Below are 18,985 nucleotides of genomic sequence, written 5' to 3' on the forward strand. Positions count from 1 at the left end.
GCTTGTTTTGGGAAAGACTTAATTTTTATTTTTTAAAATCGTAGTAATGGCTTAAACTGTACTTTCTGAGCTTCCCACTTCAAATTTATTTAAATGGTGCTCAGACAAGGATAGCACAAAAAAAGAGCTCTCCCATGCTTGATTTTTCATTTCATAGAATTTTTGTCCTAATAAGAGTATTATACCATATAAAAAAAGTAGCAAACTTACTTAATCTTTTAAAGTATTAAATTAGCAAACAAATGTGACATACTTCGGTGGCCACAAAATATTAAAACAAGATGCTGCTGATCTCCATCAATAATTCTCTGTAGAAGTTATCTACCATAGTTGTGACTAAGAATAGCCCCTTCCAAGTTGATGAGCTTTCACCCTGCTCCTCTTAGATGTTAAACCAACGTGCTTTGTCTATCCAGAGGGCCTGATATCCAAATACAGATGGAGAGACTATTTTTAAGAGGGAAGGGGGAAACAGTAAAAACAGCACAAGCTCATAAATAGGAAGCATTTTTTCACATTTAATTAAAGGGTGGAAGGTCTGGATAAAACAAGTTTCAGTTGAGAAATATCATTCCTGAAGATACTGCTGCTAAAGAATATAAGGGATGAGGGTTTTTACTGCTTCAGTATATCTTCATGTATACAAGGGAAAGGAATGCTTCTTGTGCAATAATCCTGTAGTGTGTATCCTTTCTTGCTTTTTGATATACTAACTTAAGATGGTAGGATTGGTGGTTAAGCATTAGTTATGCGGAAATGTGTAGCAGAAGTGTTAATTGATTCCCTCTTCCTTTTCAATTCCTCAGGTGTGTGTGTGTGTGTACACTGTAGGTGATTGAACAAATCATAAGATGCACAAACAATAGCTAGATATATCAGTAATGTTTATGAGGGTTTAACAAGTTTATAAATAGTCTATTTCCCAGGTACTTTTGAGAGTGACTCAATAGGATGTTGGCATGTTAAGGGAGCATTTCAATGAACTGCTATTTTTACTGGCAAAAAAAAAAAAAGTGTCATAGAAAGCCAATTATTATGGACAAGAAGAAGTCACATCTCTTTTTAGCATTTAAATTTTTCTGAGCAGGCAATTTAAATGAGACTATGTCCTTGTATTTAAATAAGGTGCAACAATTTGTTTCCTTCTGGTACAGTTGCATTTTATACAATGTATGCTGGGTAGTTTGTACAGATGCATATTAGAGGTAAAATAAGTAAGAAAGTAAATATAGGCATATTTATTATATGAAAATAAAGAGCCAAAGTGGAACACAGGTTAGGGTATTGTGCTTGGAGAGATCCAGATTTAAATTCCCAGTGGACCACAGAGTTTACTGCATGACTTCGGATCAATCATTCTGTCATTCCATCCATTCAGAAGATGATTATTCTTGAGATAAAAGAAAGAGGACTACAGTGAAATTTGCTTTGAAAATTCAAAAGAAAAGACAGGGCATAAAATTGTGCGTGTATGTACCTTAAGTTATACTACTGATGTTATTCATTCCATGATGCTGGTTAAATCCCTACAAAATACAATAGATTGATTGGTTTGGTGAATTACATGAGCTAAAGACCAAAACCATTGGAAGTTTCTAGTTTGGGGAATGTTCTAGTAATCCCATAGGAACATTATGTTATTCTGATTAGGTTAAAAAAAAGGTACGTAAGTCACATTTGAGAGAATTACTTTTTCATACTGAATGACTTATGCTGAATATTTTGAGTAGAAATGTAATATTAGATCACAAATGCTCCCAATCCAAATAAGTATTGGTTCTGCAAGTTTGAATTTACAACATGGTTTGCTTGAGAGAGTTGTTGTGGATTTTGTATTTAATTGTGGAATTATTCCCACATCAAGGAATATATAATAGGTTCAAATGAAACCCTTGCCGCTGGCAAATAACAAGAAGACTTGGAAATGGTCTGCCTCTACTATAAGTATTAGAAGGGTTTTAATTTGATTGATAAACTTCAGATGCTTTCCTCTGGAAGACATACTCGGCGTGTTTAGATTTGAGTTCAGCAAACCATTGCCACATTGACCCTTTATTTGAACATCTAACCTGAAAATTCTTACAGACTATGAGATGATTAGTTGCCAGATTCTAAAAATTATATTGCACTTCTTTCTTTGCATAACTCTCCATCCTGGAATGTATGAGTCGCTTGTATTTTCTCTTTTAGAGAAAAAACAAATATTTGTTTTAATAAATAAATAATTAAATAATAATCTTAGGTAATGGAGAACAGGAGGACTACTAGCAGTAAAACAGTTGCTTATGTCATACTGCAATAAGTACAGCAGAGAGAGAGAGAGAGAGAGAGAATGTAAGCATAACATTAAATGAATAGAATTATTATCATGATATATAATGTAGTTATGATCAAGAAATTCAAGATGTCTATATATCTACTTGCAAATCTGAGAATAATCTATGGCTGTGATGGTGAACCTATGGCACACGTGCCAGAGGTGGCACACAGCGCCCTCTCTGATGGCACACAAGCCTTACCCCAGTTCGGTCCTGCTGCACATGCATGAGCCTCCTGTCGGCCAGCTGGTCTTAGGATCTCTTCTGTGCATGCATGGGGGGTGGGGCGGGGGGGCCTACGCGTGTATGCACAGGGGGCTGCATGTACATTGCATTTTTGGGGTTTCGGCACACACACTTTGGGCACTCGGTCCGGAAAAGGTTAGCCATCACTGATCTATGGCTTCTGCTATTGCCTTAGAGATGGTATATATTGTAAATTCAAGTAGATCTGAATTGATTGTTATCTTTAAAAATTAGTAGCAATGTCCCAGCAATCTGATAACTAATATAGTTTAAAGCTAGGGCATAAAATTGTCATCTTATTTCTCACTGCCATGAATTTTTTCAGCACTATCTTTAGGATAGCATTAATACAGTGACTTTAAATTGAAATCTAAGAAAACCTTCTTGGAGGCATGTGTGTTATTTGTATGACATTTATATAGTGTATATATCACCAAAAGCTAGAAACAAGCCAAACCAATCTTCAGTTATCAGATGTCTGTAAAAATAGGTCAACTTCGTTGCTGCAGTGGAACGTTGCACTCTTACCCTTTGAATGCAGAATACTTTACCGCAAATGGAAATGTTCAGTTATCATTCTTGAACTCATGCTTCTTCTAAATCTCATGGAGAGTTCCTTTGTTCTAAAGACAATCCTACATTTTTAAAGACCAAAGAGTAATTGCTAATCACCTTCATGTCTGAAAATACCTAAACCTAGTATCACATAACTCATAAAACTAAACCTTGATTTCTCAGGGATGATTCTTGCATGTATCACTGTTTTGCTCACATTATTATAGCAGCAAATAATGAGTAGTCTACTATAGTCGTCTCTCACAAGAATAACACTGCAAGCTGAACCTGAAGCACAATACATTTTAACAGGATTAGTTGCACAAGCTATTTGAGAGTGCCATGGTGGCCTAGAGGTGAAGACACTTGTCTTCCACTCAGAAGGTAGAGAGTTCAATCCTAGGTAGTGGCAGATGTTTCCTAGGCCACAAAGAAAAAAAATACCTGCTGTGAACTCCATGTGGGCATCCAGTCAATAAACACTCAGTTCCATTCTGTCACCCCGACTCTTGTGTCTTCGGCTCCCAAGCCTGGCCTCCTGGCAGAGAGTGACTCAGAGAGTGAGGGGGAAGAGCCAACAGGACTTCCCTCTGCAGGACCTTCCTCTCTGGCTCCACTCCAGGTTCCAGAGGCAGGCCAAGTGGAAGAGATGACGAGGCCTCTTTCTCCCGCACCTTCCCCCTCCCAGGCAATGCCTCAAGATCCAGCTGCTGACAATCAGTCCTAGTTAAATCCCAGGCATCACAGAAAGGAGAGGCGGGAACAACAAAAGAAGGGGTGGGGCAGGTCTAGAGAGTGCTGAGTCACGGAGCCACACCCCACAGGGTATAAAAGCAGGAGGAGCTGCTCTCTAGCTTCTTGTGACGGACAAAAACTGACTCTTGGAAACTTTGGCTGCAATATTTCGAGACTAAGAATTTGGCTTCTGGATTTCTGTTTATTTCTGAACTCTTGGTTGTTCCAGCAATGAACTGCAGTTACGCTGGCTTCTGAGGAGAAGGCAATTGCAGGTTCGTTGCCAGAACTGATATCTGTCGTAGGAATAAATTGCTGGCAGTTATAGTCAGCTTGCATTTCTTCTTGGTTGTGGTTTTTTGGGGGGGGGGAGACAGAACACTGACTCTATCCCAAAATAAATTCATTGTTGTTGTTGTAATAGGAATATTGTGAATAATCAAATGCTTTCCAAGTAGCAATAAAACATTGGTTTGACAAACTGTTTGAACATATTGACAGAACTAAAAAGATTGCATCAATAACAAAGGATGCTTTTCACCCCTTATTGTTGAAAGCCTAAGTTGATGCAATTTTGCATTTTAGAATTCTTAAGGAAATTTAGGGCAAAACTACATAGCCTTTTATAGTAGAATAATCTATAGCAAGACATAGATTCTTGAGACTTATAGTGAACACTGAATCAAATTTAATACATTTGATGTTGAGTTTTGCAAACTGAAATTTAATTTGAGTTTTTTCATGTACTAAAGATGAAGGGGATCTTATATTGTAATGGAGATTTTTATAAAAAGACACTCGTTTGATATCCTTTTGCTTTAAAAAGTGAAATATAGGGATGGAAAAGAAATCTAAATCATCCATTATTTATTAGTACTTTTAAAATCTATAGAACAAATACATGCAAGACAAAACTTACATTTTCCCAAATGTTGTGATGTAAATATAGAAAACAAAAGCATATATTCATGCTGTATTAGAAACAATTGCTTAAAAGTAGATATTAGGAGACATGTGGATGAAAATATATGCACTTAAGAAAACTATAAATAAGCAAAACTGAATTTAGTACCATGTTTCTCCAAAAAGAAATCTTATTTTCTTTTGACCGCCGAAAAAATAACTAGGCCTTCTTTTTGGAGGGTTTTAATTATTGACTCACCTCGTGGTGGTGGCATCGGCAGCCCCGCCCAGCAGGAGCCCGCTGCTGGCCCACTTCTGTGGCCACTTGCCACCACTCGCATGCATTGCCTCGGCCTCTATTTCGCCTTCAGATGCCTTCTGGAAAGCCCTCTGCTGCTGATAACAGAGCTCCGGATCGATCCAGAGCTCTTTTTGCCTGCAGGTACCTTCTGGCAGGCATCTGAAGGCGAAACGGAGGCCAGGGCAATGCGTGCAAGTGGCCGTAGAAGAAGCGGCTGCAGTAGAAGGCGAGGCAGGTTTTGGGGTATGTGAAACTTGGTAAGTAGGGCAGCTCCACCCCCCATCGCCCCTTAGCTTATTTTTTACCTGTGGGCCTCGCCCCACCCTCTGCACCCCAGGGTGGGCAGAGTGTTAATTAGAGCTAATTTTGTGGGTGGGGCTTAATTTGATTGAGTGCACTCAAAAACGTGATAGGGCTTCTTTTCAAGGTGGGTCGTCATTTTGGAAAAACACAGTAGATTTTCTCATTCATTTAATATGATTATTTACTAGTGCTAGAACTTCTTCCTAAATACAGGCTAACATACTAGGGACCTTAATTACATACCCTACTGAGAAGATTGATTATTCAGGGATGACAAATGGAGTCCTCCTTTCCCCTAAAATGAAACTTTATTTGAAAACACAGACATTATTGAAAGATGTTGCACGTTTCCAACATTGCATGTAAGTAAAGAGAAATTGGCTCAGTGGGGATGTGCAAATAGTGCAGCATTTATCATATCCTCCACTGGGCTGAATAAAAGAATGATGATTGGGGAATGTTTAGTATGTTATAGCTATGTGAAACCTGCCATCAAACTGTTTGACTGCTTGCAACAGGGAGTAAGGGAAAATTTCATTGCTGTTAAACCTGGATCTTTGGACTACTTGCTCTGGGGGTGATGAGAGTTGTAATTCAGCATATGTGTATGCATGCTCAAGGCCCTTTAACCAATGACTGACTATGTTAAATCTTTCTTCATCTTGTATGTTAGCATTTTGTTTTTTACTTTAGAATGGTGCAAAAATAATAGCCATGGTCTTTTTTTTTAAGGGCCTCAGGGGTGTATCTATAAGTATACATTAATTCTTCAAAAGGCTTGGGGGCACATTATTTGCAACTGTGCAACTTTATTTAAGAAAAATAAACTGCTTACTTTTATTCCGTTTCAAAATCTTGAAGGTTCATCAGTGCCATCCTGTGGAAAGCTTTGTAAATGTACAGCTGGGCTGAAACTGTTAGGAAAACAATATTGCGTGTTAATAAAATGCCTGACATTGTGTCAGTTTGCTAACAAAATCTGAGCATTGTGAGAAGCAAACAATAATTAAATAATGGTAAGAAATCCAAACTGTTGTAGTTTTAGGACAGCTGCCTGCTAGAAAAATTGTACTTCCCAAATGAAATATCAAAAATTAAAGAGGAAAAGTAAGTAGAATCCCCCATTGAGAGCACCCTATTGAGATTCTTCATAGCTGCATCAAGGCAAGATTGTGTATTTTTAAAATACTGATTTGCAATTCCTTTGTATTTTTATGTAGCAGAAGATACCAGTATGGATCACTTCACAAAATCATTTCTGCACACATATAAAATGGGGGCTGTGGCTTGCCTTACCCATCGCCCACATTTTCTCTAGAGGGTAAGGGCAGCAAGCATTCTAAGATGCCTGTATTTCAGTTACTATCATCATACTTTTAGAATACCCAAGATCAGAAAGAGGCTGAAAGAATAGTAGTCATGTCCCATGTTCAATAGTAGTCATGCCAGTATTTCCCTTGCAGCAACAACACTGCAAAGTCTTGCTGCAGATATAGAAAACACAGGCCTTCTTTAGGGATTTACTGACCACAGATAAAGCTAAGCAGTAATAGAGAGTGTTAGCATACATGCTTCCCTTTCTCCATTCTGTGCGCCCAGTTGTTTGTGACGAAACATGTCACAAAACAACATGATCTTTGTGGTACAAAGATCAGCTTCTGATCTTTGTACCACAATCCTATCTATGACTGAAAATCTTGCTAAAGCTGGTAAGATAGATCGTTGTCCCAGAGCTTTGGTTTTCATGAGGATTATTGCCCAAATACACACAAAGTACTTTAAAAAGACTAAAGGGCTATATGAAATATTATAGATGGGATCTAGCAATAATTAAGAGTGACTGCATAGAGACCAAGACTGTCAGATCTTTTCTTTAGCTTAAATGGATTTCTCAACTAATCAGTTTTCTCGGAGATTTATTTGTAGCGTCAGTAAACTGCATGTTTAATCCCTTGTGTTATAATGCATTAGAATTCTGTTATATGGGATTAAAAATAAATGAAACCCTTAAAGAAACCAGTGTTCAGCAGGTTGTTTCATAACAGCGTATGAGTGACATCGGAGTTAGTGCTTGAAAAATACAAGTACTATTTTCTCCTGCATATGTTAATTGCTAGAAAGAAAACTCTTTGCTTATCTTAGATTAAAAAATATTCTCTCTGAAATATAACAAATTATTAGTGTTTTAAAAATCAAACCTATTACAATTCCATATGATGTTTCTAAAAGAACGTTTCATTTTTTAAAGCCTTGACAACATCTTCAAGCCAACATCTGTCAAAACTGCCATTATAGCTTACAAAATACTCGGAGTGTAAGTTACACTTTGCATGCAACAAAACCAGAGTGCAAAGCATTTAAAACTGAAACTTTATTTCTTCATCCTTCTAATTATGCCCCTTAGCTTTAGATAAGTGAGAGAGAAGATCATTCCCAGGTTTTCTCTATCCTTTTTTATTTTTAGCTGTTATTTGTGATAGATGGTGTTGTGGATATAGGACTTTGGAGCCCCTCTTAAAAAAGAAATAGAAAAACAAAATGCAGGCTCTGTGATTAGCATTGAATTGGAGCAGTCTGGCATAAATACTAAGAGCCTGCTTTTAAATAAGCTTTCAGTTTGTTGCCATTTCTAGTAATGTATCTTCAGGGATCTTTGGTCATTATAATTATTTAGGGACAAGAGGTCAAAGCTTCAGAGAAGTTTTGACATTTGGGAAGAATGAGATGTCTTTTGAAAGTGTGCTTTTTTTCTTCTCAGATGATCAGAGATCATTTGTATTTCTTCCAGGCTTTCAACTTGTTGGCATCATCTTTGACTTACCTGCTATCCTAAAACTCTGTTTTGTATGTTTATATTCCAGCTTTCTTTAAAAAAAGAAAACTCATAATGGCCTATGGGCCTCTTCATCCTATTGCGATTTTCATTCTCATAATAGCCTGTGAAGGAATCTAGGCTTTGCCCTGTGGAGTTTATATCTGAGTCTGAATTGGAAACCATTTCCCTAGTCCAAGTTTGATACCCTAAGTTTTCTCTGTAGCAGGCTGATTGGGGTCAGTTAAAAAGCACTAAAAAAAGAGTTACCCATGAATCAAGTTTCGTGGACATGTCCCTTTAATTTTTTTAGCAGCAGTATTGTCATCTTCCCGTATGTTTTTGCTGTCATCCCCAGATTAATTTACAGTCTGATATTTACAAGTAGTCACCTTTCCAAGTAGTAATCAAAATGTTTTTTGCTTACTCTTTTAATATTAATACAAAGCCTGGTTGCCTGGACATTTGCCTTTTTCACGTCATATGTGACCAGGCAAGTATCAATTTCCAAACCTGTTTTAGCTGAGAGCAAAATGTCACAAGTGTTTCCTTTCTGGTACTCTCTGGTTGTATAAATTGATAGCTGGCATATATTCCAATTAGTAAAGTGTTGTCTATGCCTCCCAAGGACCATAGAAGTTACTGTCAAACCTCTGTGAGGGCCAGTTTATTGAAGATTCTTACATGCTCTCAGTCATATGCTACCACTGCAAGCCCATAATTGTCTAAGCCTTAGCCCTCTGCTTAAGACAGTTTATCCATTTATTCCTCAACTCAAATTATGATCACTTGCCGTGTTGCTGCCCCCTGATTTTGTGTTGTTCACTTTTAGCTTGAAATAGTTTCCATATGCATGCTTACTAGAATCAAGATTACGTAAAGTGTTAATACCACTTTATAATCCCTTGGTAAAGCCACACTTGGAATATTGCATCCAGTTTTGGCTACCATGATGTTAAAAAGTTGTTGAGATTCTAGAAAGAGTGCAGAGAAGAGCAACAATGATGATTAGGAGACAGGAGGCTTAAACATATGAAGAACGATTGCAGGAACTGGGTATGTCTAGCCTGATGAAAAGAAGGACTAGGGGTGACATGATAGCAGTGTTCCAATATCTCAGGGTTTGCCACAAAGAAGAGGGAGTCAAACTATTCTCCAAAGCACCTGAGGGTAAAACAAGAAGCAATGGGTGGAAACTAATCAAGGAGAGAAGCAACTTAGAATTAAGGAAAAATTTCCTGACAGTTAGAACAATTAATCAGTGAAACAACTTGCCTCCAGAAATTGTGAATGCTCCAATACTGGAGTTTTTAAGAGATTGTATAACACTTGTCTGTGGGTTAGGGTTTCCTGCCCAAGCAGGGGGTTGGACTAGAAGACCTCCAAAGTCTTTCCAACTCTTATTCTATTCTGGTCAGAGAGAAAGAAATTCAAACTGGTGTCTTTTCTGCTATAGGTAACATCATAGCAATGATTATTCTTGGAGATATTGGTAGATAAATGTATTTGGGAATGATTGTCAGAAAATGTTGTACTCAACTTTCATGGTTCATTGGAGAACAATGAAAACTGAAAGGTCAGGGGGAAAATATGTGAGGAAATCATTCAAATTCAGATTTGCTATTATAAAGCCTTTCAGAAAATACCAGAGCAGGCAAATCATGTGTGAAAACTAAATTTCATGTTTTATTAATACACTGTCTGCCACTTGTTATTCTTTATTTTCTTCATGTGTATTAAATGCTTAGTAGATATTCATTCAAGAAGTTTGCAAAGCAAAAATGTGCTCTAGAACTGTCATAATCCAGTTCCCTTAATTTTTGTGTTGTAGCTAATTAGAATAAATCCACTCTTTGAGAAGATACCTCTCCTCCCCCAAGATATTTGAGAAGAGACTGGAAAAAATGCAAACCCTGGTTATTTTGCAACTTAAAGCACAGCCTGTGGCCAGTACTTTTGAACTCTTTCTACATAATAGAAATTACTTACTACCCACAACCAAGCCTGAGTTTGCTGCTTCTCTTTCCCCATTGTGCTTGAAGCATATTTTTTATCCTGTTGCTTGCTAGCTCTGGCTGTGTTTGGAAATGAAGATAAATAGAATTAAAAGAGCTTATTTACTAGAAGTACATTGTAGCCTGGTAAAGAGGTCAGAGCACGTCATACACAGTTCCCAGGTGTAGAGCTTTAACAGGTGGCTTTAAGGGCCTTGTGTATTTGTGCAGTGGAAAAATGGAATTGGGGGTAGTGAGTTAGAGAATTGCATGCCTAAGCACAAATTAAGCACATTACCTTATTAATTATGTTACTTTTTTCTGTTATTTGATTAGTCTAACATGATTAACATAAGGTGGGAAACAGGAGATGCATTGCTACATTTCCCTTTTATTTTCCAGAAATGTCTGAAGTAATAGTATCTACCAAACCTGCCATGAAGATTCTGTTTTTTATACTTATTGGAGTTAAGTTCTACTGGACAACTTAAAAAGGAGGAGGGATGGAGTGAAGAAAAAGGAGAGGGATGATGAATATTGTAAATGTAGAAGGAGTAGAAAGATGGAGAAAAGTCCCTGTCAGCTAGTTCAATTGCCTGTTAATCCTCCTCACTGATAATATACATTTTCTGTTTGACATTGAGTTCATAAAGGTAATGGCTACTGCTCTTGTATTAGTGACTGGAATTAGCTTACATATTTATTTCAGTTAAATTAGAAGCAAGTAGTAGAAGACCCTATTGTAGGTAATGTTAGTGTTGAACTCCTGAGGAAAATGGTACATGGATATGTGACAAACCTAAACCTAGTTCATCCTTAGTATTGGCATTTATAACATTTGTATTTGGCTCCAATTACTAAATCTTGCAGTTCTTGTGAAACAATCAGTTGAAAGAGAATAACAAAATAAATCAGGAGTGTCAAGCGCAAGGCCTGCCAGCCAGAGCTGGCCCACAGGGCCACTCTGGAAACAGCAAAGGACTCTGCCAGTGAAAATGGAGCTCCATTTTTGGCTGTGATGACCTTCTGCAACCCTCTGCCAGCGCAGCCCTCCTGAGCTCCGTTTTTGCTGCAGAGCATTCAGGCAACCACGGGTGCCTATGACATGAGTGATGTCAACCTGGCCACAACCACCCTGGCGACGCCCACTTGTTCCCCGAGGTCAAACACAACACTGTTGCAGCCCACAATGAAATTGAGTTTGACACCCTTGAAATAAATGGATTGCTGCTGTAACTGCCGGATATAAATGTTACTGTTGTAACAATCATGCTCTTCATTATTTTAATTGCTAAGATGTTTTTATTCATATGCGCATAGTGATAAACTCTGTAATAGCTTCTATTTTAAAGAATAAAACTTCTGTTTTGCAATGGTACTTCCACTTTTATTCTCCTTTCATTATTATTATTTTTTATCAAAAACACCTTAAAATAATCCTGTTCAGCTCACTCAGATATTTCCCTCTCATGCATTAATTGATAAGCATGAATAAGGTCAAGTAGGTTGTATATTATGGCTGTTTTGGGCAAATTAATTTCTAAGCAGGACTATTTTTGAAAGTTTGATTATACCTTTCAATGTCTTAATTTTGCTTTATGGCTTCTACCAAATCAAATTGAGTATATTACTAAATGTTCCCCTTTTATTTTCCAGTCCACCTAAACCAACTGTGTTTATTTCTGGTGTAATAGCAAGGGTAAGTCCTCATTTTCAATAATTTTCCGTTTTTCACTGTGAAAATATGAATTGCAAATGTCTGCTACATTTTTTTTATCAATGATTTTCCTTACCAAGGATGTTGTTTTTGTTATACCAGATAACATAATTCAATTGTATAAATCCCATTATCTTGAAAAGAAAAATACTTTTTTAAGGTTTTTAATGGGATGTGAATTACTTCATGAGTTACATATTTAATCCCCCCTTGTCTTTGTAAATGTTGTCAGGGCAATATATGTCATTAAAACATTAATAGAGTGCATAGAAAACTGGTAGCAATAAAGTTATCAGTTTTACAGTTAAAGTTGGAAAATTAAAAGTAAAAATATGTATATTGGAACATGAGGAAAATAGTTTGTATTCTTCAAAACTTAGCTTGATATCCTGGAGGGCTGGAAAATTTCTAGCCTGGGTTGTGAAACTAATGCCTAAAGGTATATTTTGGAAAATAGGGAGTTCTTTCTAGGGCCCTGAAAATATAACTATGTTAATTATAGGAGAACCTTTTTTTCAAAAATGAGCGCAGTCTTATAGCATCTTCAGGGCCCCTAAATCTGTTACATCCTCACAGCATAAGAATGTTGACTGAAAATGTTTAGGTTTGTAAAAAATACACCAAACATCTGAAATGTACCAGGAACAGACAAATTGCATTAGATTGTACAAATATAACTTATTCACATAACTACTCAGCAAATAAAAATTCTGAAAGAAATTGATTTTTCTTGTTTACACTATACCCAGGCATGGCTACAAAATCATATATTAGCTTTTTAAGTTATACTTCATTTACTTCAATGTATTTATTTCAAATGCAGTCAGATGTGTAACTGCTATAAGCATCACTGTATTTTTTAAAAAATAAAACTTCAGTTTCAGGTACAAATATTAAGCACATTTCAATTTCAACTTGTGTTTCAAAAAGCCCAGCACACTGGAAGTTCACTGCCCAATATATGAAAAGACTTTACTGAATGTTATAGACTTTAATGGATTTAGAATTTGCAGTATTTACTGATTCATTCAGGCATAATTCCTATTCTAAACAGTTCCCATTACTATAGTATTTATTTATGGAGGCTGAAATTGAGCAAATCCAACAATCTATTCACAAACTTACCTTATGGATTTCTAATGGGCTCATGCTGATATACACTAGCTTTTTGAAGCATAAGTGTTTGGGAGACAAGGTGGGACAAGAATTTGATGCATGCTGCTTAATAAGCAAGAAAAATCAAACTTGTACAGGGTTTGCAAAGCTAACTAGATCTGCTAGAAGGGTTGATAAATGCTGCTTACGTAATTAGAAAAATCAAACTTGGCTAGATTTTTTTCCCCAGGAATTGTGAGACTGTTTAGAAACTAGAAGAATTATGCTTAGGTTCATTGATGAGTGAAATCAGCTAGCCTTCATCAGCATCATATCTTAAGTTTGTCATGCCTTGACATCATTACTGTTGAGGGAAACATATAAAGGCAGTTTATTCTAAGCTCAACAGTATTCTGAACAGCAGTGAGCGCACGTGTGAGAAAGATTTTTACTGTGATTTCAGTAGTTCACAGAAATTTAAGTGACCTCAAATATAAATGTTCATTTCCCATTCCCAAATTCAGTCACTAATCAGAATTCTGCTACCCAAATAGTTTTCATGCTTAATATAGAAGGATGCTACTGTGGCCTTCTAAAAATCCGCAACAAGATTTGAAGGATTTTTTAGCCTGTTTGAAGCTATATGTGCAGATTCAAAAGTTCTTAACTCCAAATTCCAAGAGTTTGAACTTCTGTCAGAAAACCTGAAATCAATAAGCTAAAGGTCATTTCAGCAAAACTTCATTATTCTTAAAAGGGGGAGAGACTAATTGTTGATATGTCTGTGTAGATGTTTTTAATGCTGATGTGTTTATTCTTTAATCAGGGTGATAAAGACTTCCCTCCAGCTGCAGCACAAGTGGCCCACCAAAAACCACATCCCTCTGTGGAAAAGCTTCCTCCCCCACAACATGTCAATCAATACATCCATCAGCCCCGTAAATGAATCGCCTGTCCCAGACCAGCCGTGGTGTTTTGCAAATGGAAAGATTAAGAGATTTCTACTATCAGATCTTTTAAAAATGGGTATCTCATGCTTTTGCCTTAATTCCTATGGTTTAAATGGTTTAATGAAGGGGAGGGGAGAGTAGAAAGAGGGAAAATCACTTAATTTGTTCCCAGCTGAAAAGCAGAGTTTTCTGTACTGCCAGTGAAAAATGTTACGTTCATAGCAATGCAACACACTGCGGGTAGTTTAGGTTAGTAATTTCTTGGAATAATTATTTTAAGCTTTTTCTATTCTTGGGTATTGGCATTCCAGGAACATGTTAAGGAAGTTGTAATGGCTTATAACTTTTACTTGCTGTTTTTTAATGAATTTTTTAAAAAATATGTGTGATTCAGATTTCATTTGGATTGTTCTTGTTCTGTTGTTAAATGTGTTTCAGGAAGAACTAGCTGCTTATATTTTTTTTAATGAATAATCTGAAATGAAAACATTTCTCTTGCAATATGTCATCTTTTAAGAGAATGATCCTGCAGCTCTGGCAACATAGCCAAACATTCTGTTTGTAGCCTGGTTCTCTGCATTTCTTTCCAGATTAATAGAAGAATGAGCAAAAAATTAAAAGATTGTATAGATCTGCTTATTGCTTAATTTTTAGATACTCCTGAGGTTTTGGCACTTTTTCACCTTTTCACCTGTTTTTACATATGCAGGAATCAGATATGCAGTCTTTCCTACAAATAAAACTGTCGATTACGGTACATGGAAAGTTGGCTGAAATGTTTTTTTCCTGGGAATCTGTATGTGCAGTTCTTCAATGAACCGTGAATGAATATTCAGGTTTAAAATGCCCTGTGTGTACCTTACAATCAGTGGTGTTATTCAGCCGTTTCTATCTGGTTCGAGTGAACCAGTAGCGGTGGCTGCAGGAGGCTCCCCCCACCCGCCCAGACATCATCATGTCCCATTTTTTACGCTCTGCACATGCGCAGAACGTCCTGCGCATGCACGGAGGTAGTGAAGGTAAGTGAATACCACCCCTGCTTACAATGCTATGGATCATATTTAATTATTGCAAGTCTGATAGTTATACACTGACAACTAAAGTTTTGTGCTAGGTGAATCTGGTGAAAGCTGAAGTAATGTATGTTCATGAGCAAGCAATGTACTTGCTTCTTTTTCATAGCAAAGAGACCCAAGGCCAGCTCTCGCATGATAAGCAATCTCAGATTTCAGATTGCTGCTGAAAAATCTGTGTCCCTTTGACAGATGTTATGATCAGTGGAAACTAGATGAGCCAGTAAGACACACATCTGAATGCAAACTTGCAGTAGCTATATGTGAAGAATATATTTGCTGAACTGGAGAAAGAAGTAAACAATGTAAGCTACTTACTGAAAGCTGGTCATGCATATACAACTGAATTGCAGCAGCATAGTTTTAAAATCATTCAGTTCTATATAATCAAATTTCCCTTACTTTTTTATAGATACTTTCATTTTTAATTGATTAAGCAGGGGTCCCCAACCTTTTGGACCTCAGGGACCACCAAGTTCATAATTTTAAATCCTGAGGACCACTAATACGAATCCAACGCGCCACTTGCTAAAGCGCCTGGACTCCCAATGACAGAATAGGGTCCTTCAGGTGTTGTCCCTCCTCTCTCTCTCTTTCTCCGCCCTCCTCTCTCTCCCACTCTCATTCTCTCTTTCCCCATCCCCCCTCTCTCTCTCCCACTCTCATTCTCTCTTTCCCTCTCTCCCCCCACTTTTTCTCTCTCTTTCTCCCCCACTCACTCTCTGATTCTCTCTTTTATTCTGATTCTCCATGCATCCCTTTCAGAGCCAGGTGGCAAAGAGAGTGGCCCCCCGGGCAACATCCCCAGGGAAGTGGGCAAGCTGGGTGGCGGAGCACCCTTTGAGTTTTCCCTCCAGCTGAGTAAGCAGCCCAGAGATTCCAGGAGGAGGAGGAGGAGGCAGGCAGGCAGAAGCAGGAGGGGGCGGACTGCTTTGGAGAAACAAGGCGCACCGGGAAGGACTGCTGCCTGCTGCGCTGACCTCGCAAAATTGAGGTGGGGGAGTCAATACTTAATGCAAGACATCCCCCTTCGCCCCCCACCCCGGACTTCTTCCAAGAAGGTGGTGCTCTCTCTCTATTTCAATTTCTCCACGGACCACCAAAATTTTCTCGCAGATCACTGGATTAAAGTACACTACATCCCGTTTCAATTTTCAAACAAGTCATTTCAGTGTTTTTCAAAAAAGTTATAATGTATCACTGTTATAAGTGTTTTCATTCCTTTTGGACTTAGGGAAACCATTTACTTTTAAGGACCACATGAGAAATAGTAAGAAGAAGGAATTTCCATAATAAACTTTTCTGGAAATGTTGCTAAATAAGAATCTGTAATTAAGTTATTTTGAAACAGATAGAAAATCACAACAGGATCATCTTGATTTTCTTCCACACCATTAGTAATAGGTAAGACACTACCTATAGAAACGTCACAAAATAATAATGTTTATTTTCTCAGGGTATCATATTTGGTTTCTCCACCTCGGATGCTTCTCACTGCATCAGATGCTTGTCATTAACCAGATAGGAATCCCAGATAAATCCCACTTTCACACATGAACAAATACTTTTATTATAATTACTGACCAGAATTGCAAATATATATTTATTTTATTTATTTTATTAAAAATAAACATAAGACAAGATAAATATTACAATTAGTGGATTTGTCAATCGATAATCAAAGTCTGCCTAATTTTAAAGCATTATGAGATGTAGCTATATTCAAGGAGCCTGAACCTGCTGTGATAACAAGAACTAAAGATAAGAAAGATCAGAATTTCCTGGGTATTTTACCAGATAAAGGAGTTATAAGGTAAATCTTTGCAGAGGTATAGTAGAGCTGGACATGAGCTGTCGTTTCAACAACCCCTTGTCCACAGGGACAGAATCTCCGCTCATGGAGGACTTTTTTGTATCAGTCCTCCAAAACACACCCCTATTAATAATAATAATAATAATAATAATAATAATAATAATAATAATAATAATAATAATAATAATAATAATAATAATTTAATTTTTATACCGCCCTTCTCCCGAAGGACTCAGGGCGGTGAACAGGCAAATAAAAATAATACAATACATTACAATAAAAACACTATTTAAAAAACTTATTCAATATAGCCTAAATTTAAAATACAATACAAAATAAAAATAAACCCCAATAAAATCCATAAAATCCATGTTTAAAAACCCTATTTAAGCCAGTCCTGCTCGGAAGAATAGATATGTCTTAAGCTCGCGGCGAAAGGTCCGGAGGTCAGGAAGTTGTCGAAGTCCTGGGGGAAGCTCATTCCAGAGGGTAGGTGCCCCCACAGAGAAGGCTCTCCCCCTGGGGGTCGCCAGCCTACACTGTTTGGCTGACGGCACCCTGAGAAGACTTATTGTTGAACACAGATAGATATCCAAGAAATATACCACTATATAAGAGACTATATAAGCAGTTTAAACTCCACCTAGCCAAATGTAATTTATCTACCATACAGAGTAGCACTTCAGACATTTTATAAATTGGTTTAGCTACTTGCCTACAGGCCATTCTATATGGCTAGTAAATTCCATATGATTGCAGAAGTGCTTAATTACTCCCAACTCCCAAAAAGTCTAATAAAAGTTAACAACATGGTGTGGATTTATAAAGGCCCGGCAGTGCAATTCTTCACATTTCTCCTTGGAAACAGTCCTATTTATTTAAATGTGTCTTGTTCCATGTAAGTGGATGTAAGATTGCATTAAACTAACTGAACTTCAATTGAATTACTGCCAAGGAAAAACTAATTTACCCAGCTGGCTATTAGAACCTTCTGTGCAATATAATCATTGACATAACCATATTATATTAAGTATAAATAGTCTTCTCTTTAGAGAACATGGAATGTTTTTTGAGTTTAAAACATGATAATGCAATTACAGCATTAAGGTTATAAATTGCTTAGTAAAATTTGAACTTTGCTTTAAAAATTAAATCAAAAAAAAGTGAAAGTTAGATGGATGTACTTTTAGACATTTCTCCTCACTACAAAGAATTGAAAATTTCAATATCCTATAAGAGAAAGAGCAAAAAATCCCTCCAAGATAAGTTAATGCAAATAGGTACAGTAGCAGCAATTAGAATTGAAATACATGTAACTTTTACAGTAATCACAATTAAAACTCTTTAATCTGTTACCACTTGTAATACAAAAATAGTTTCATAATAGGTATTGTGATTGCTGCCCATGAACCAACCTGCAAAAAGATAAACTAACCAATTTCACAAACAGGACAATTAAACAAAATTCCCAAACTCCTCTTGGGAACAGATAATTCTGTTCTTACTCCGAGGTCATGGACTCAACAGATAGGAGAAAATCTAATATTCACACACGCTTCAGTGAGTTAAGTCTCTTGGCTTGAATGTTCCATCCCAAGCAGGCAGGTATCTTTCTTCAACATTGGGAAAGTTGTGACAATCACTGCATGGTTGCTGGCGTGTTGACTGAAAAAAGGAGCATCTGTTTCTGCTTCATTGCATAGGAGTGTTAATGCCACAGTATCCAACTTTTTTAAAAAATGGTCCCATTAGAAATATTTTATTGGACTCTATAAATGCCAGCATTTACAGCCCAACAGGGGAATGAGAGCCAGTATTTTACATATAGATAAAAACCAAGGAATAAAGATAGTATTTCAGTTTCTTAATTGTACTCCTGAAACATCAGTCACAAGAAACTCAGCAAACCGATATGGTATTTTACATGCATTCTGAAAATACCTTGATAGGCACAGATCTACTAATCAATCCAAAGTAGTCTAGACAGAACCAATTTTGAAATTACACTTTTGACTTGCTTTGGAACAGTGTCTACTCCATGCTATGCATGCTTTTGGTTCCTGTTGATGTAGAGCTTTCAGAGTACTTTGAAGACTTACTGCATTTTTCAATCTACCTGGAAAATATTCACTTTGTTAGAATGTTTGTTGGTGGAGACAGGAAAACCAGC

At 37.0% G+C, this 18,985-nt stretch overlaps 1 protein-coding gene across 1 annotated transcript in view; it reads left to right on the plus strand.

The window, feature by feature from the left end:
• DAP (death associated protein) overlaps window positions 1–14,694 on the plus strand; it is a 46,089-nt gene extending 31,395 nt beyond the window's left edge. The window contains exons 3-4 of the mRNA XM_058176191.1: window positions 11,824–11,866; window positions 13,806–14,694. Coding sequence (XP_058032174.1) covers window positions 11,824–11,866; window positions 13,806–13,925 — 163 coding nt within the window. The 3' untranslated portion in view covers window positions 13,926–14,694. The remainder of the gene's footprint in view (window positions 1–11,823; window positions 11,867–13,805) is intronic.
• Window positions 14,695–18,985: the final 4,291 nt, after the last annotated feature.

Source organism: Ahaetulla prasina, chromosome 3, assembly GCF_028640845.1.
Source record: "Ahaetulla prasina isolate Xishuangbanna chromosome 3, ASM2864084v1, whole genome shotgun sequence".
Taxonomy (NCBI): domain Eukaryota; kingdom Metazoa; phylum Chordata; class Lepidosauria; order Squamata; family Colubridae; genus Ahaetulla; species Ahaetulla prasina.